The 20,405-nt window shown below is 37.4% G+C and overlaps 1 protein-coding gene and 1 long non-coding RNA gene across 2 annotated transcripts; one reads left to right on the top strand and one right to left on the bottom strand.

Annotated features, from left to right (window-relative positions):
• The first annotated feature begins 229 nt into the window (after positions 1 to 229).
• Positions 230 to 17,084, top strand: LOC117289880 (Kruppel-like factor 18). Its single transcript, XM_033771072.1, has 12 exons — positions 230 to 381; positions 2,987 to 3,115; positions 5,754 to 5,906; positions 7,064 to 7,248; positions 7,785 to 7,962; positions 8,569 to 8,766; positions 9,189 to 9,431; positions 9,754 to 9,935; positions 10,669 to 10,895; positions 11,182 to 11,483; positions 12,046 to 12,280; positions 13,731 to 17,084. Exons 1-12 carry the CDS (start codon positions 330 to 332, stop codon positions 14,173 to 14,175), a joined length of 2,529 nt encoding a protein of 842 aa, XP_033626963.1. The 5' UTR covers positions 230 to 329; the 3' UTR covers positions 14,176 to 17,084.
• LOC117289889 lies at positions 7,958 to 9,295 on the bottom strand. Its single transcript, XR_004518993.1, has 3 exons — positions 9,212 to 9,295; positions 8,552 to 8,693; positions 7,958 to 8,037 (listed from the first exon to the last, which is right to left on the bottom strand). It is a non-coding gene; the product is annotated as an uncharacterized LOC117289889 (long non-coding RNA).
• Positions 17,085 to 20,405: the final 3,321 nt, after the last annotated feature.

Genomic DNA, 20,405 nt, shown 5'->3' with positions numbered 1-20,405 from the left:
TGTGCTTTATGAAATTTGACCAAGGTCAGAATTGACCCGGTTTCCAGGTCACATGACAGCCTTGGCCATCTAGTGTGCCAGGCCGACCTGGAAATCGGCCACAAAAAGGGAGGGGGTTATATAGCCCTCCCCTATATCTATTTATGGGCAGTGACGTAATTACACACACAACCGCGATGTATAAAAAAACCCGATTGCATAGTTCTGTCACAATACAGCGACACATGCCTCAACGTGCGTGAATCCAGTCCATGCTCAAGGATTCTTCAGTGCTTTAATTCGTTTGCTTTTTGACAGCGGTGCCAGGGTGAAAATCGTCGTTTTTTGAAATGAGTGTATCCACCGCACACTTTTTACTTTTCATGATGGCTTTCGTAAGGGGTAAGTTGCATATTAATTATCATGAGAAACTTATTTTCAAGAAAGGGGGGGGGGGTACTTCTAAAGAGTACATAGGCCTACTAAAGAGTACAAGGATTTCAACCTAGCGAACATTGACAAAAATCTAAAAGTTCATAAGATAGGTATATAATATCTTGCAAATGAAAACAAAAAAGTAACTGTAATAACAAAACTAAAAGAGGAATATTTCCGCCTAACTACGAATCAAGTAGAACACCCAACCTCGTCTTTTAGGAGAACGGATCCCGGTTGTTACATTCGTTTCCTCGTTCAAAAAATTCCGTAACTTTTTATTTGTCCTGCTGATTGTGATTTAGAGAATCAAATAAAGAAGCAGACAAACTCCAAGCTTAAATAATGACCTTTTTGAACATTGAAACAAATTCTGGTAAAAAACTGATTGGGACAGAATCCTCTGACATTCATGAAATATAGACATCCTTACAATTTAAAATGTAGTGTTTTAACCTATTTTTGTTTTGCCCTTCGCGTTCCATGCCGACATTGAACGAGCACGTGATGCAAAAATTAAGTGCTGGCATGAAGTTAAGTATTCCACTCACTCTTATTATGATAATTAATAGCAAAAAGGGTTTTGTTGTTGTTGATATATATAAAATACAGTAAACTTTTAAATGATGAGATGTTAAAACGTTCAAGCGTTAGTTGAAACTAACGATCAGCACGTTGGAATTACATCTGAGTTAGTCATCTCCCAGAAAAGTACTTAGGAGCCTATGTAATTATGCAACGCAATTCAAAATTTCATCATAATAATTTTGAGACATGTGCAAGCTTGTATTCTTTGGGACAATCTTTTCAAAAATAAATCTCACAACATAACTTTCTCTTTATGTCAAAGGAATGCCAAATGTTCAACAAGTTTACGGTTCACAGTAAACTTTCATTTTTGTTGGTGTAATCTCTAACAAACTTTGACTTGTTTTTCTTTTGTTGATGATTCTTCAAATATAACGTCAATAGGACGTTCAATAATGATTGGTTTTAGAAACGACTCGGTAGTAAAATAATTGAATAGGCTTTATCACACTGCCGCCATCTTGGTCATGTTCCCCGTATATCCATCACAGTGGGTAACGCTAATACTCATTGCACAAAACAAACCCAGACCATTTCTCCTTCCTGCCTCGGTTTCGTTATATTTACTTATTAATTTATTTTAATTCTTCGGACAATACAATACTTATTATATAACAAGCAGAGGCCGTCTAAGGAAAGGCAAACAAAATGTCATCCAAAAAATGTGCCTTCCCAGCCCTTTCTCATAAAAAGAGCATATAATTAACTATTTGGATGAGAGAAAATCAAGATGGCCGCACTCAGATGGGAAAAATTGTCTTCCCACAGCCATCTGTATCACATCGAAAAGTGCCGTATGTGCGACATATGCTTTTTGCGCGTTTGATAACCTTCTGTTCGACACATTTCGGGGAAAAGTGTGAAACATGTTTTTGTAATAAGAAAGACGAAGTGATTTCCATTTACGAGACACTTAAACACACGAAGCAGTTTATTGTTTCAGTGGAACAAGTTTCTTCCGAATGAATGATCTCTATTTTCTAGGATTTTCTGAGCTACAGTGGACGATTCGATATAGGCAATAGATAATTTTAATCCAGTACTTAATCAAATGATTGCATAATAGTACTTGCAAAGTGTTGCATTTGGATATAATAAGCTGGTTACATGCATACCGTAATAAATGAGTAGGCCTGTAACCCTTGAACTCTTCACTATTATACTGTAGGCCTTATCAATCAGCAAATTAAAATGACTTCCCGGACTTTGAGAACAATTTACTCACGAGTGTATTAATGAATGGAAAACTTTATTAAACAACAAACTTATTTCAGCTTTCCATTCTCGTCTTGGTACCTCTTGAATGCTGAAACATCATGAGAGAAAAATGTAGCTTCAAGAAACCTCCTTTGCTCATTTATCACTAACATATACACGTGATGCTTAACAATTAACATTTTAGGCCTATTATTCTTTTATGTTCACACTAAACATTTTCTTCAGCAAAAAATATACCACAAATCAGAACAGAAACTTTAAAGCAGACATAATATAAAACACTTTTCTCCGCGAAGTGTTTCCACGGCCCATCGTTCTGAACGTAACCCGCATAGTTTTGGTTCAAGCATAGAAAAAGGACATTTCTCTATGGTTCAAGACGCCCTGTTATAAGAGTGAAGCTTTCTATCGGCGAAGGCACGAGCGTCTTGAACCTAGACTAATAACATAATATACGGAAGGGAATTTCTTAAAAACACACTTGTAATTTTGTTATTGCGTGGGGAAAACAACCTGCCTGCCCGGGTCAACTTTGCACATTGGCCTTTGTCATCAGTGCTTCAAAGTTTTCCATGGTGCCAAAACACATGGAAACACAATTTTAGGGGAGAACTGCAGACGACATTTCTTATGGATGTAGTCTTTATTTTCCCGTTAAAAATTGACATCGTGAAAAAGTACCTACCCATGGTTCAAAGGACAATGTTTGTATGTGTTTATTGGTTTGCCTATAATGTTTCAACAACTTGTGTTTTACTTTATTTAGGAACAAGAGTTCAGCATCTGTCATGCAAGGACCCCGTGACCTCCACTGAAATCGAGTACAGTCCCATCACCCACGTATGCTGTGATGGTCACGTACACGATGCAAGCGACGGCATTGGTCAAAACTGCTGTAAGTTTTATTTTTAAACAATAATGGCGCACGTGCTAAAAGCACATTTTGTTTTGTCCCCAATTTCATCATCTTGCATGGTGGGACGTCCCTTTTTAACATGAATGAGAAACATGGCAAGGGATTTACCTACAGTGATTATGAAATATCTGATAACAATGGCCATTTACAGAATTTGTTCACTTTTTGGTAAAACTAGTCCTAGCCTTGATACACACGATAGCACCATACCATTAACGGTTGAGTGACTCTCATAACATACCATTTTCGAAACAATGGCTTTGGCAAAATCAGTTATTTTAAAAAGTTATGCGCTTGAAGTAGTCCTAAAACTACTTTCAATATTACTGCATTGAATACCAATTAAGCGATATTTTTTATATACAAATAAAAAGAAAGCATTTTTGTACACAGTATTTCGAGCATACCATTTTCGGTTTTCAAAACATTCTCGCTAAGTTATTTCAAAATAAATAGATTTGAATTTCTTTCGGTTTACTTCAAAAAGCCTTTATTTGTGGGAATATTTTATCCTTCAAAGTTGAAACTTTAAAGTTCAAACCCTTGGAAGTTGTTTGGACTGGGCCTCAGCGATTAACCCACAAATCCAGAACAATGCCAAGTCTTACACCCCCGTACGTCTTCTGAGAAATGTCAATAAGTGGCAAGGTAAGTGGGCAAGCAAGTCAGAATTTACGTCATCGGACGAGTTATGTTAACGAGAACAAATTCGAAGAAGCCAACGCCAGATTTTTTTTATAAACAGAGAGCAATATCATAGAGCAGCTTAAAGGCAGTGGACAGTATTGGTAATTGTCAAAGACTAGCCTTCACAGCTGGTGTATCTCAACATATGCATCAAATAACAAACCTGTGAAAATTTGAGCTCAATCGGTCATCGAACTTGCGAGATAACAATGAAAGAGAAAAACATCGATGTCACACGAAGTTGTGTGCGTTTAGATGGTTGATTTCGAGACCTCAAGTTCTAAATCTGAGGTCTCGAAATCAAATTCGTGGAAAATTACTTCTTTCTCGAAAGCTATGGCACTTCAGAGGGAGCCGTTTCTCACAATGTTTCATACCAACAACCTCTCCCCATTACTCAACACCAAGAAAGGTTTCATGATAATAATTATTTTGAGTAATTACCAATAGTGTCCACTGCCTTTAAGCACATCAATGTAACCGAGAGCAGAATGTTTACTTACAAGGTTGCCAGCTAAGTTTTTTGTTTTTTTTTCCCCGCTCAGCTTGGGATTTTAAGCAGTGTCGTCTGCTTGAGTACTTCAAGGTATGCAGTGAGCAGAATGTTGCTTATAATGTATATACCAGAACAAGGTTACCAGCTCAAGTACCATGCCACACGTGCAATTTGTGACTGGTTTCCTGCTTATTTTCGCTCAGCTGGGAATTCTATAAAATTAAGACCCCCGGGGAAGGTGCTCGACACTTCTTAGTAAATCCCCCCTCCAAACTTTTAATGAGACGAAGAAGAAGGCAACTAAGGAATCAATCTTTAAAAACAACCAGCATAAAACCATATTATAAAACTTGTCCAATAAAAGCTGTGATTACAGTTTTGTCGTGAGAAGTCAAAGATGCCATGCTCGTACCTCTCCCTAAAACCAATGGTCTTCATTTTGGTGTTTGTTTGGTTAAGCATCGTGCCAACGTTGTGCCCCACTTAAAAACTTGAACTTCCCCTTCTGACGTCTACACTACGTCATTGACAATGGGCCAAGGATCAAATGGCAACACGTCACCATCACGAGTTGTTGTTGATGTTTTGTGCCGGAAGTGGAAATTCCCTATTTTCTTTTAATTGAGATTTTTTTTTTAAAGTTATGAATTGTAACTTTTTTTAAAAGCAACAGTAGAGTGAGAAATCAACTCGGGCGTGAATTCACGGTGAATCTGAACTGCAATTTGTACTTAACTTCCTTTTCCTGATGTTTCCCACTGCAATTTTTAATAAGCATTTGAGGGTTGTTATAGCTCCATGGTAACAGACAGTAGCAGGAACCCCCCAAAATGGAAACGAAAAATTCGTAAAAGTTTTGGTACATTAAATAACCCCAAAATTATGTCTTTGCTCCCACTCCCCTTCCCCGCCCCATCCCAGCCACCCCAAAGCGAAAGAGATGGTTATGATTCCACTTGTTCATATTATGCGACAAGCGGCATCCGGCATCGTTGGTTTTGAGACGAGTAATATTCCGTTCCCTCCCAAAGTGTTCTTCTACCACACATTATGATGAGCAACCTGGGGTCACATTGTGGACGCCAACGAAACACTCAGATTTTGTGTTCATTCTTCAGTAGTGTAGGCGTGCTGACACATTCGTTCTTATTATAAAAGAAGACTAGCAGATGCTATTTTATCTCTAAATTTGATAATATAGGCATTTTATAAACTGAAATTCAGAAGGAAATAAATAAGTGAGTTTTAAATTGTCATTCTATGAAATACACTAATTTTAAAGTGTTTTTTTTTGCGTAATACTATAATTACCAATTCTGGTAATAAAATAGCTGACAATGTTTATGTCATCAAGTACGTGACAATTTCAACAACCTAAACTGCTGTTTGAACACCACATATTGACTAAATGCAGACATTATTGTTCGTTTTTAGGCGGGAAACAGTTATACGACAATTTGTCATCTAGTTGCTGTGGGCAGGAAGTTCTGTCGGTGTCTGGTCAGCGACAGTGTTGCGGCGGCGACATCCCCTATGACGTCACAACCCAGATGTGCTGTGGCAGTAAAGTGTACACTATGACAGACGGTAAGCTAGTTTTGCATGAGGAAAAATAATAACCTTTAACAAGATTTTTCTTCTCCAAGGAATTCATTTACACCATCTATCGAGAAACGTGTACATGTATACCACCAGGCTTTGAAATCAGTTCAGCACATTTCGTTTAAAGGCACTGGCCACTATTGGTAATTACTCATTAGTTGTTAACGTAAAATCTTACTTGGTAAACGAGAGCTGTTTTAAGTATAAAACAGGCTCCTCGAAACGTAGTTTTTGAGAAAAATGTATTTTCTCATCCAATTAATAAAAATACTTGAGGCCTGTGAAGCCCTTCACCAGGCATCTGAACGAGTACAAATTTGTGCAACAAGGTTGTTTTCTTTCTTTCAATATTCTCTTGCAACTTCGATGACCAACTGAATTAAAATTTTCACAGATTTGTTACTTATGCATGTGTTGGGATACACCAAGTGAGAATTCTGTAAGGTGTCCAGTGCCTTTAGGAAACTGATTTTAAGGATGCTTTTATACAAAATTTGTCTTGTCTCTCTCAAATTACACGTTTTGATTCGGAAGATAAACACCAGTATCAACTTTATACAAAGCTTTTAAAATTGTCACTTTTATTTTGGTTCATGAATGAACCACACTTTTTACACCATGTCTTCAGCAATTTAACAAATAATAGCTAAAACAATATTTTTAGGAGATGTATTATTAAAAACATTCTGTGAAAAATGAAAAAAGAGTTCAGGGTGTCACAGTATGAATTTGAAAAACTGTTTTGAAGGCAAACAAAAAATTGTATAATCATTCAGTTTGGGGTAACAACATGTGTATATATATATACATATAAACTTTGCTGTGTAGAATTCTGAAGATTGATTAGTTCTGAAATGAACAAATCCAAACAGCAAAGAAGATATAAACATGTGGTACTACTGCAAACTAAAAATATATTGATACCTCAACATGCAATGCCTCAAAACTCATACAAAAGAAAATAAATTTTTACAAAATCTTAAGGAAAAGGGTTAGTCAATGGCCTGACGTTTCGACCCTAGCAGAGTCTTTCTCAAAGGCTAAAAATGATAAGGCTAATTCTATTTTCTCAAGAAAAAGATAAATACTGAAGATCTAGACTAGCCTGAAACCCTCTTGTTGCGCACAATTTCTATCCACAGACTTGACCACATGCTGCGGGGGACATGCTATGGATGCAGCCCATGATACATGCTGCTCAGTTACCGACTCCATGGGAATGTCTCTGGTACCTAGGAAGGGCAAAGGTCAATGCTGTGGCTCTGATTTGACCTTTGACCCTGTGATTCAAAGGTGTTGTCAATCAGGTGATGGAATACTCAGTGAGGTAAATTTTCAGAACATTTTATGGGAGAGTGGTACACAATAATTTGAGTCATCGTAACATCAAGTCAAAGTTACAAATTGAAAGAAAGAAATCACATCCTAATGCAGTACTGCCCTCTACTGTTTATATTAAACTAACAATGATATTCTACACAATCATTGTTCCTGATTGTATGATTATCCTTTCATCTTTTGGTAATTCACTCCAAGAACTTGGAGTACTGCCCTCTGTTGTTTGAAAAAAGAAAGTACTTCCAATTGATGAAAAACCCAGCATGATTCATTTCCTTAGAACAAAGGCAGTACTGCCCTCTACTGTTATGATATCACAATTAATTACACCAACAACTTTAGTTGTTTTGATACTTGTACACAAAACCTTCAAAACAAACCTAGTTTTTGCTCAGAAGGAAATCTTTAAAAACTGGGTTGACAACAAATTAAAGTTAAGAGGGAACATCAAAGGCAGCTCATAGAAGTTAATGGCAAAACCCTGTATATGTTACAACCTTACTGTATTTCCTTTACATGTTTTAGGTTGTATCAAGAAACAGTAGAATGGCTTGCTGTGGTGGACAATCCTATGACACGTCACACCAACTCTGTTGTGGTGAAACGGTATCTAACAGGACATCTGAAAGAATGGAGTGCTGTGGAACTGTAACTTATGACCCCAACACAGAGTTCTGCTGTGCTGATGCAGTTTCTCTTATCGGTAATCACATCTTCCATAGCTATAGAGATGCGTGTGGGGCTGGAGTTTGGGTGGTCCGATCTTCCTGAAATTGAACTAAAAACAGGGCATCCGTTTACAAAATGGAACCATTATTTTTGAAGATTATAGCTTTTACTCATGGTTGTTAAAAATCACTTTTGTCCATGGCAGCTGAGAGCTGAATAATGGGAAAATATTAACAGTAGGAGGAAGAGTCATAGATTTAAAAATTAAAGATCATAAAAAAGTAATTGGTGAGAACATCTGCAGCTGTTGATAGTATAAACTATTTTGAAGGAGGATTCCTTTGTAGTAACATGGTTTTGAATGATTTTTCACCTCAAAACATTTGAAAAGGAGAAGATTTTTTAGGGTTGACTGAAACTAGAGATGCGGTTGGTACCTACTCGCTTTACCTCGCTTAATGTTTTTGTGTGAAAACACTGGAACAGTTTTTTGCTCTTTTCTCAGAGAATAAGAGACTCAGCTGAAACTTTCACAGGTGACTTTGATTGATAATTATTTTGCCTTTATATCACCATTACGTGAAATTAGCATTATGTCGAGAAAAATCAATCTAAAACCCTACCTTTAATCCATCTGCAGGTAATGGAAAATGTTGCGATGGTCAGGTGTACCATGCTAACAGAGCATCATGTTGCCTTGGCATCCTTCAGGATGGAATACCGGAGGTTAGCGGAGTTCAGGGATGCTGCGGACAGCTCTCATACCTGCAAACAGAATCAATATGTTGTCAGGGTCGACTGCATCCAAAGACCGAAGCAATGCAGTGTTGTGGCCAAGGTAACGCCAAATTGTTTTAATAAATATAAGCTGATAATGTACAATTTTCTGCCCATGTGTACTTATAATCTTGTTGTTGTTAATAATTTGTGTTCCTTTACTGTTTCTTTTTTAAAGAAATTTAAAATTTCAAGCTCTGCTGCAGTTATGTAATACTCAGAGATGACAAACCCCCAATCCAATTTGGAATGTATGTCACAATGGTGCCGGGGTTTGCTCATCTAGAGGTTGCAATACAACATATTGCTAGAGTAAAAGAAAACATAATCAAGGTTGTGATGGGAATGTTAAATGGTCCACACACATTTTTGTGAATAATTTACTCACAAACTCAAAGTTCAAAATAAAAGCAATATATAAACCAAAAAAAATCAATTGATGAATTTTAAAAAACAACACTGGTTCCATTTCAACTTCAACAGATGCTTTCAACAGTAACACTCACCTGTGTTGTGCCGGTACCCTCCATGGTAAATCAACCCCAAGTGACGTTTGCTGTGGGGACAGGCCTTACGATCCCATCACACAAACTTGCTGCCCCATTAATGGTCGACATGGCGAGGAAGTGTTCCCAGTCGAGGGTGGACAGTGTTGCCGAGATAAGGAAACGGGCATGTTGGCGTATAATCCGAGCAAGGCAACCTGTTGTGTAGGAAGATCAAATGGTGAGACTTTTAACAATCTGAGAAATCTCAAAAGTTAACAGTTTCTACAAAATTTCTTTGTTAATGCAATTTATGAAATATTAGTTCATCAATTTCAGTATTAAATACAAACAAAATTAATGAATTGTATTTTACCAACTTTAGTTCAGCCCTAAAGATTTCAGATTGAAATTCTTAAAAACCAGCCTGTAACGGCAACATGACGTCTTTCCCCTCTCACTCTTTCTCGTCCCCCCCCCCTCTCTTAAACTCAATCCAAACTCCCCATCCCAAAACTCTCACAGCCATTGATAACACTTTAGCTTCTCCCTTTTCCCAATAGATGTATTCTACCCTGATGTTCCAGCGAATACAAGCTCTTGTTGTGGACGATATCTTCTTCAAGACACACATCTGTGTGATATAAACGCTAACCGTCCTGTGAAGAAGACATCTTTAACGGATGATCGGCTCTGCTTGAGCAGGAACTGGCGTCGAACAAGGAGCTATAATTCCCAAACGCAGGTAGGTTTTATGTTTTTGTGTTGATTAAAACCCTTCACAGGCCTACTTGCCTGAAGGGCCCAATTTCAAAAAGCTGTTAAGCAGAAAATACCCCTAGATGAATTTCTTTGCTTAGCAAAAATTAAGTGGGGCACCATTCACAACATTGCAAGTAATTTTGGCTGGGAACCTGTTTAGTGCTTGGCAAATTTGTGTGCTTATAGGCTTTACGCAATTGGGTCCAGGTGACCTCAAATATCCTCATCTCCTAGGTCATACCTCACCAACATTTTAGAATTTTGATGTGATTGGAATGACTGACCCAGTAATAAGCACTTGCTATTTGGGCATACAATGTACATGTATGATATATTTGATGTATTCTGAAAGCGCCATTATCATACAGTTGCATATAATCTTGTTATGTTCTCAAAAAGTGCCATAATGTGTAAGATGTTATCATGGGAGGGCACTCAGGAAATAATTTAAGCTTTAAGATGAAAAACGGCAACATAAATCAGCAAGATCTTGCTTTGGTGAGAAAGACTGTGCCAAAACATTGTTTCAACAAAATTTTGAAAAAGCATAAAGAAAGCTGGGCATTTTAGAATCAAAATTGAGAAAAAAGCGGGCACTTAAAGAATACAAATCAGTAATACAAAGAGGATTTTTGAGAGTTTGTGAGAAGTGCCTTGTGGCTGAGAAATAAAACTGTTCAATCATTTACTAACAATCATAAAATGTTGTATTGTAGGTTTGTTTTCATGGGATGGTGAGATCAAAGAACCGGATCAGCAATGGCTGCGGACCTCACATCCTAGACCCTCTGACTGAGATGTGCTGTATGGGCACCATTCATTCCCTTCAAGACAAGAATGGCAACCAAAAGATGTGCTGTCATCGAAGCACACGGTCATACGTACCAAGATACCAGAGTTGCTGTAGTGGGAGAGTGGACAACATACCTGCCCTTACAGCAAAGTATGTCAAACTAATCTAGTGTAAAAAATTCAAATTAAAGTTAATTTGCTCACGAAGGCAACTTCATGTTTATGATTTTGTCCAAGCACATTAAACATGTTTAAGTTTATATACGATTCATAACCTAGTACAAATGCAAACAGCAGTTAACAGCCTGAAGTTTTGACCCTGGCAGAGTATTTCTCTTTAAAATAATTAAATAAAGTTAGTTTGCTCACGAAGGCAACCTTACTAGTAGTGTTAAGATTGATATTTACGAACACCCTGAAATTGCCTTCATTTTTAGATGCTGTAGAAACAGAGCCTACGATACAACCACCCACACCTGCGATAAAAATGGAATCATCCGTTCGGTCTCGGAGATGGCGCTGTTTCCACTCCTGTGTGGGAACCAACCCTACAACCCGTCCGACCACAAGTGCTGTGGGCTGATCCTGATTGGTCCTCACCAGACATGCTGCCGAGGGGTGGTGTACGAAACGGGTGTCAACAAATTTGGGGCAGGGGAGTGCTGTGATGGGGTCAGAGGTTACAACCCAGAGCGAGACATTTGCTGTGGGGGTGTTCTTCATGAACGAGTTGCTAAAGGTAAATCTACTGTTTTGTTTAACGCGTTTTCTGCTATTGTTGGTTTCCAATATGCCCCAGACTCCTCCCCCCACTCTAGCCCTAATCCATTTTATAATTCAGAGTCATTTTAAAAGTCTGTCAAGGTTAAATCAAAGCAATTTTGTTATTAATTATTAAATAAAAATATTAACACACATTTGTAAAGCGCCATATCTGTCAGAAAAACTCTCCTGGCGCATAGAAAAAAAGAAATCTGCCAATGACAGTTTTTAAGGAAAATTGACAGCAGTGGGTGGAGAACAATACTGCGAAAAAAGAAAAACAATTGACAGAGATAATCGACTGTGACCTACAATGTTCTCCCATAAAAAGTTGGTCCGCCAGTTAAAACACCTGAGAACCAGTTAAAGGCAACAGGCTTGTTCAGAGTTGAAAATTATTCCTATGCTTTATGAAATAAGCTGAAAAAGATAACGGACTAGTGACATGACAAGCTTACTGCAGGAGACCCTGACCAACACACATTATGCAAATCAGATGAAACTTCATTAAATCTGTCTTCATTTATTTGTCTTTACAGGGACGACTTGTTGTGGCACAACTTTAATAGAGCAGGCTGATTTAAGTGTCATTTGCTGTGATGGAAGTCTCCAATTATCTTTAGGGGGTTTCAGGAGAGACTGCAATGGAGGGACAGCATTTAACCAACTGGCAGAAACCGTATGTGATGGAGTTGTCTACCCGCAGCCAAATGGTGACTGCTGTGGCAAATCCCTGTACAACAGCACCGGTGAAATCTGCTGCAGCGGAGTTATGTAAGCATTGGCCTGGTTCCCCACCCCAGCCCTTCTATCACTAAACAGCCTAACTCAAACATTTTCACCCGCTCACTCACTCACTCAGTTGCCCACAGGTGAGCTCGAGTCTGGCTTTTCAACTTCTGTCAAATATTTGGGTATTATTATAATATTATTATTATTGGTTTATTAAAGAAAATTCAAACTTTGCAGCCAAAAGCTGAATTGAGTTTAAAATACAGAGTATTTTTAAATGGTATGCTAAATTAGATACTTTCTGGGTAAACTGATGGCATTTTTGTTTTCATTCAAAATTTCAAAAAAAGCAGACTATAAGTGTAACATGTCCCAGCTAGGCCACTTTTTTACACTGTCACCTGTTTTTTTATGGCAGAGCAGCCAATCTCTGTGCATTGCTTTTATGGCAGAGCAGCCAATCTCTGTGCATTGCTTTTTCCTCTGCCAACTTGCTTTTCACAAATTGTACTTTTTTTTTTAGTTAGGCTGTTTTGCCATTGAAGGGCCTGCCCCTCAGGGGGAATAAAACAATAACAAAAACAAAACCTTTTATTCAGCGAGGAAACAAAAACTCTTCTTTAGTTCTGTTTTGCTTCCTGTCCGATTGATGTCACCAATCAGGTATTGACCAACAATAAATCAAACTTGCAAAATAAGAAGCAGTCCTTCCTCCAAACTATTTACGTTTATTTTCCTTCTCAGGTGATAAACAACAAATGAAATCTTGATTTTCCTTATCCAATTGACCTTTTCTTTCATTTTGTTCAACCAATTTCCTGCCACCATATTATTCTAGTGAGTTACCACAAGAAACAAATCAACCAATTTAGTATTGTTTGTCTCTTAATATCTGTCCACGTAATTGGTGGAGATTTTTTTTTTATGTGAAGATTCCATTTTTGAAAAAGGACATTGGTATACGATAACAGTTTACAAACATTAACATCTTTTGTCGCAACAAAAACCCATAATATCATCACAGTTTTCACACAAAAATATCAGCGGATAGTATACACAACACAGAAAGTAAAATCTGATTTTTCCACTTTCCTCAATGGCCATAGAGAAAGTGTTCCTCTATGCAATGTCAATAGAAAAAGGACCAGCCTACACACTGCCTGACAGCTATACAATGAAACCACATTTCCTCTACAAAAGCGTTCAACAGTTAATTTCCTTAATGAAAGTGCAACATAAAGTGGCACGTGTGGAATTTAGTACATGCCCACCCACCACACAAACATCAACAATAGTGAATCGGCCCACATATGATTTAAAGTTTACACAAGAAAAATCTTGTACCAATTTCACACTCTTTCAGTCAGTGGTGAAATTTAAATTGCTTAATTTTCTGAAAAAACATGAGTTAAATTTTTAAAGACTTGGGAGAGTTTAGCAATACTTTTAAATTTACGATAATTATCCTCATATTTTCAAACTTCCATGACAGATATCCTAAAGAGACACCAGATTTCATGTGCTGTGGATCGACGCCATACGACTCCATGGCTTCAGACCAGCAATGCTGTGAGGATACCCTGCATAACAACCCAACTGGGTCAATGAGTTGCTGTGGAAACCAACAATACAATCCTCAACGCCATCTTTGCTGCTCGGAGAACGATCCCACCAGGATCCCGGCCTTCTTACTAGAGGCTTCCGTGAGTAGAACTTGCCGGAGTTTACAGTCCGCCGACGATGACTCAACAATAATGTATACTCTATGTGATGGGAGAATGCATCTACCATCTGCTACCGGGGCGTGTTGCGGGGAGTTGTACATAGACACTGAGACATCGGTGTGCTGTGGGGGTCTAGTCAGAATGAAATTGTACGGAAAGAACTCGGTGTGCTGCAAGGGAATCGTTGAAGATGCCTCAGTGACACTGTGTTAAAGATTGTTATGGATTTTAGACAAAGGTACTTCAAGTACAGACTCAAAGAAAACATTATTTACACTAACTGTAAATAATAATTGCTGGTTGAAAACCTGGAAGTAAACATTTTTATTTATTACTAGGTAACAAATACCACAATTGTATCTTTGTGTTGCTATTTACCACGTATTCAATACTTTTCAGTTTTATTGCTTTAGTAGATATTTGTATGTAACTCACAATATTGAGTAAGGAGGAAAGGTCAAAATGAATTTTCGTTTTTGGACAATCAAATTTTAAAAAGAAACTTGTTGACAAAACTTGAACACATGATTTGAACCCAAAATATATTTTTATACTTAAATACACTGTGGTGGGAGTGAAGAGTTATTCTCACCAAAATACCTGCCCCTTTACTGTCATATTTATTTCCATACACTTTTCAAAAGTTACAACAGACAAAACATATTATTTTTTAATGTACATTGCACAAGACAAAATGAACAAGCACAAATATGAAGTGGGCAAAGGTCGAGGAGGAAACATTGCTTTTTGCCCCTAAAACCCAAAGGTTTCAATCTCCCCATCAACAGAACAATCCAACAAACTGGTGATTAAAAATAGACCAACTAAAATCAAAGAACGAAACAAACAAAAATTTGCAAGTTTCCATTTCCTGCTATATCAAATGTACAACAATTAACATTATCAAAACATGGCCCTCCGAATCTCCTGCAGTATTCAAAGATGGTACATATTTCAGGACAGTCCCCAAGTTCCACCAGCAAAACATTTCTTTTGTGTAAATGAGGAAAAGGTGTGTTCATTCCTCGCTTTAATTTTGCAAGTACAGGTATTGCTTCCTTAAGGAATGATAGCATTAAGAATGCTTTCGCAACAAATTATCACAATTGCAGCACTTGGGGAAAAATAAATGTTCCCATTCTGTGATTTATCTCTTACTGTTTTTCCGTTTTCTTTTGTTGCTTTAATCGAAACACTTTCAAATCAAAATACATATTTATGCCTAGCCCATTATGTACTACGTTGATTTGTCACTATTTTGTGCTTAAGCTGGTGTTTTGGGGGGTAAATTTATGAGTTATGGCTGTGAATAGTTTTTGTGTGAATAGATTTTTTGTAGGAAAGAAATGATATTGACTTCCCCTTCATAGGGAATAATAAAGTTGGTTGGATTTGCAGTGCATCTGGAATTTTTATTTAAAGAAGCATGTGTAATGGTGCTTAAAAGGTACAAATAGAAAGAATTGTTTCGTGTGTGAATAGTTTTTCGTTGTAGGAAGTTGGTTGGAATTGCAGTGGCATTTGAATTTTTTTCCTTTAAAATTAGTTGTGAGTATAAAATATAAGGATTCTTAAAAGGTACACAATTTTAAATTGTTTAGAAAGAATATTTTTGTGTATGAATAGTTTTTTGTTCAGGGAAAAATCAAATGTCGAATCAAGTTGAATGGTTGGAATTGCAGCGGCATCTGGAATGTTTTCTTTTAATTTAAGAAGTGAGTGTAATGATGCTTCAAAGGAACAGTACATTTCAAATTCTTCAAATATTTGTGTGTGTGTGAATATTTGTTTGTAGGAATGAAAGGATAGTGACTTTCCTCTATGGTACCAAACAATCAATTCGCTTGGAATTGCAGTGTATCTGGAATTTTTTTCATTTTAGTTTTAGAAGTGAGTGTAATAGTGCGTATAGGTACAAATTTTTCAGTGTTCAGAATGTAAAAAATTCCCAACACAGGAGTTATGTCGTAGTAGGCATATAAATTATGCCATATTGTTGTACAGTCATTCATTGGAGTCACATGGTTGATGAGAGACCCGGCCTGCACCCTGCATCAAATCCAATCACTTGTCGATTATCACTTTATTGGACATTGACCATTGCCCAATTTCACAGAGCTGCTTAAGATAACAGTGCCAACAAATTCATGTTAAGCAAATATTGGCAGGATACCAGTTGTGAATGGTAAATAAAATGTAATAGTTTGGCTGGTGACCTTTTCTGGTAAGCACACCTGCTTTGCACTTAGCAGTTTCTGTGCTTAAGCAGCTAGGAAATGTGGGCTTGTTGATTGATTATTGAGTTGAATTAACAAATTTGTAAGCAGCAAAAGCCCAGTGAATTGTCATTCATATTGTAGGCCTATGCTACTATTATTAGATCTGAGTAGTCATAATTAAATGATTTAATGTTAGCACAACTGTGCTATATTGGAACCAATACTTTCGATAAGACAAGGAAACGTCACAAGCAGAGAATCAAAGCTTCAGATTACACCCTGATTCTTATTGCATAAACTCTTTAACTGGTTGATGCCAATTACAGCAATAACACTAATAGCACACATCAATAAACGTCATCCCAATGTTTTGTTATTGTTTCAGTCTCACCTGTTAAAAGTAATATTTTTAGTAGCTAAGAAAAAGGCAAAAGTGAAATTTATTTTTGATAATCGCAGTTATGTATTTATTAAGGCTTGTGTAGGTTAAATATTTAAAAGGGTAGGCCTATTTTGTGTACACTTTGATTCAATAATTATTAGTAAGTATGAAATACCACAGTAATTGATCGCATTTCTGACCATTAGGGCGCTTTCAACAGAAACGTTCCGAGCATCACAATCTACAGTTTTATCATATTTTGACTGTCTGTACAGTATGTAATTTTCTTAAATTAAATGAAAAAGAGAGTTTATTTTACCCGTCGCATTGCGCAAATGTAGTTCACACACGCCCTCACATGGTCGAAAATACTTAAACTATGTTCATGGTTCCAAAGGAATCGTATACTGTAGCTCTGTAGAGCCATAAGTCCACGGTAGGATTTATACATTTTCTGAGTCCACTTTGTAATGTGCTTTCTATTTCCTCAAAATGTACTGAAATAAAATTTGGTTTTTGTGGTTAAATTGTTGTTGGTTATTTCCTTCCGTTTGTGCTTGAGTTGAGTGCAGTTCTGTATTATTATTCAGGCCTTCAGAATCCAACCTATTAATTATGTAACCTGTTTGGGGTTTGTGTCTGTTTGGCAGGACAGAAAACATGAGGTACGATTTGAAGCTAACCAATGCATATTTTAGGCATGTGAGAAAGGCAATTTGAAATGTCTTTTTTTTTTTGAAATTTAGTGAACTGTTTCAGATTATTATACAGTTTTTAAACATTTTCTTGAGGGTTGACAAACAAAATTATGTTATGGGGAGAAATTAGAATCTTTCAATGGGGAAAGGCAAAATGTGATAAATTACAATTGACAATGACGACATGAAAGGTAGCCTATAATAATATAAAATGTGAAAATACTGATTTACATTGTATGGTCCGTGACTCAAACTTGGACTTACAGGCAGTGGACACTCTTGGTAATTACTCAAAATAATTATTAGTATAAAACCTTACTTGGTAATGAGTTATGGGGAGAGGTTGATAGTATAAAACATTGTGAGAAACGGCTCTCTCTGAAGTGACGTAGTTTTCGAGAAAGAATTTAATTTCCACGAATTTGATTTCGAGACCTCAAGTTTAGAATTTGAGGTCTGAGCATCTGAAAACACACAACTTCGTGTGATCAGGGTGTTTTTCTTTAATTATTATCTCGCAACTTCGATGATAGCCTTGCTCAAGGCAGTCAAATTATTCACTCTGAAAAAAGACTGCCGCTGTATAAAAACCCACCCGTATATACTGTGCGTAAAAATAATGTGTGTAACTACATCGCATGACACGACGCCCCCCGTACGCTATCCGCAAGCGGGTTAGTGGTACGAGTGCGGATGACTTGTGCACAGTAGTCGTACTCGTACGGTGTACGTTGAGCGATATGACAGTGCATAAGGTTGGGTCATGCGGTGTGAATACACACACTAAGCACAGTGTATAATACGGGTGGGTTTACAGCGGCGTCTTTTCGGAGTGAATAATGCGACTGCCTTGAGCAAGGCTACTTCGATGACCAATTGAGCTCAAATTTTCACAGGTTTGTTATTTTATGCATATAATGTTGAGATACATGTACACCAAGTGAGGAGACTGGTCTTTGACAATTATCAGTAGTGTCCAGTGTCTTTAAGGCACATTTTTAATGGGGGTCGGAGTCAGTGGGTGGGTCCTCACACTCGGCCCCCCTACCCTAAATGTAACCAGTTACCTTAAGTGCATAAATCGCAGTTTAGCTTTATGTAATGTCTGCTTCGTTTACCTCGGCCCCCACGGTACTTCTCCAGAACTAGAAGTACCCCTACACTACATTTATCAGATATGATTAATCAGACACCAATGACAACAGGTTAGTTGCGATAATCGTAACCCTCCCTCCTCCAAACAGTTGCCGTTTTCATCCTGTCCTCCAGATGATCGCAAACTGTCGGGATCGAAGGAAGGAGGCTTACGATTATCGCATTTAGACAACCCAGCAATTGAATGCTTATATCTGATCCCTCGGACTTTGGTCTCCAATCCACTGCCAGAGTCTCCAGGTTATACTTATTGCATACTACAGAAAGTGAGAGTGCATCAAAGACACCTGGCTTAGCCTCTGATACATGACCGACATTCTTAAATAAGCCAATTAACGAAACCGCCAACTTAACGACTCTCTCAGCTCAGGAGGGGAACAAACATGAGCTCAGCACTGCCACTGGCAGTAAGTGCAGAATCCCACAATTACTATCTGTATGACAGTATCGGAAAACTTGCTGTACCCTAACACCACTTTTTTTTCAAATTTTTACCAAAAAGAAAATCTCATTTATTTGAGTAAATTAGATACTGTTTTATTTCTAAACCAATTAAAAAGTGGTGGCAGGATGGATACAGAAACCAGCATGATAAAATCATAAATAGTACATGGAAATATTATTTAAACACCACACATGTGTTGTAAACACTTTGCTTAGCAATAGATAGCAGTTACGGAACGTGTCGTTACGCCATGTCAACAAACTCTACTTCAAGAAACTATAAACAAGGCTCCCTCATGGGGGAGCCAAGATAGTTTCTAGAAGTAGCCAAATTCTACAATAGAAGTGGGACGCCATGTTTGTTACTGACTATACACGAATTACACACAGTACACCATGTACATATCACACCATCTAGTACATTGCTATTGTATAAAGGAATTTGTTCCTTGCTCTATGGATGTACAAACTAATGTATGTCGTGTGTGAAGCTAAATACTACCCATACTATGGATACAAAAACATTTAACTGGAGAATAAATCTACAATTACTTGATCAAGGTTACCTGTTTCTGTTCAGAACTATTAGATGACGTAATGAAGGCCCTTTTCAGTTCCATTTTGCCCAGAAAAGAGTTGAGTTCTCACCCCTTTGTTGTTGTTATTTCGCAATCGTAGCAGAGGCCGTGCAGTGTGTGTAGACGTCGTGCGTAATAACGCTACTACATATGGGGTTTCCCCTAATTATTATGTGCAGCCGCGTCATTGTGCGGGTTATGACGTACTTGTGGTTCCCAGTTTTTTCAGTTCACCAAGGGCAGGTACGGCCCATAACGCCCGAGACAGAAATCAATGCAAATATAGCCTAACTGTCATGAAGTAAAAAAAAATCAGATTTAGTCTAAAGTGTACGAAACACGAACAAAAACAAACATTGTTGAACATTGAACGATGAACCCGCCCGTTAAAGGCAACGACGGTTCGGTTTTTTTTAAGTTGGATTGTTTCAAATATATTTGCAAGGCTATAATAGGCCTAAAACACTGAAATTACTTCCCAAAAAACGAATTCCTAACAGGGGAACCACTTACAACACGGACATTTATATTGCGCAGTGACCTATATATAAATATACTCTACCACTTCTCAAATGGTATACATTATCGATAGCTGTGTTTTTTTTTTTTTTCTTATGAAGTAAGTTTTCCTATCGGTAATTAATTTTGGAGAAGGCCTAAATACCAAAGGGATACCCTCCCTGTAATATTACAATATCTTTTGGTGAAACTAAGATAGCCCTTAATTTGATTACGGGTTTATAAAGTCAATTGAGGTCCAATAGGTTGCATACGTTTGCAAAAAGGTGAAGGCAATTGAAATATGGGCACTATTGGTATTTTTTTTAGCATAAAAACTTACTAGGTAATGAGTAATGGAGAGCTGTTGATAGCATAAAACATTGTGAGAAACGAATTTTGATTTCGAGATCTCAGAATTATATTTTTTTGTATTCGAAATCAAGCATCTGAAAGCACACAACTTGTG

The sequence above is a fragment of the Asterias rubens genome, chromosome 1 (genome assembly GCF_902459465.1).
Source record: "Asterias rubens chromosome 1, eAstRub1.3, whole genome shotgun sequence".
In the NCBI taxonomy this organism is placed as follows: Eukaryota; Metazoa; Echinodermata; class Asteroidea; order Forcipulatida; family Asteriidae; genus Asterias; species Asterias rubens.
The sequence above is the reverse complement of the archived record's forward strand: the minus strand, read 5'-3'. Positions and strand labels throughout refer to the sequence as shown.

Coding starts and splice junctions, on each gene's coding strand:
- LOC117289880 (XM_033771072.1), top strand. CDS start 330: ATGAGTGTATCCACCGCACACTTTTTACTTTTCATGATGGCTTTCGTA. Junction 382..2,986: donor CATGATGGCTTTCGTAAGGG/GTAAGTTGCATA, acceptor TACTTTATTTAG/GAACAAGAGTTCAGCATCTG. Junction 5,907..7,063: donor AGTGTACACTATGACAGACG/GTAAGCTAGTTT, acceptor TTCTATCCACAG/ACTTGACCACATGCTGCGGG.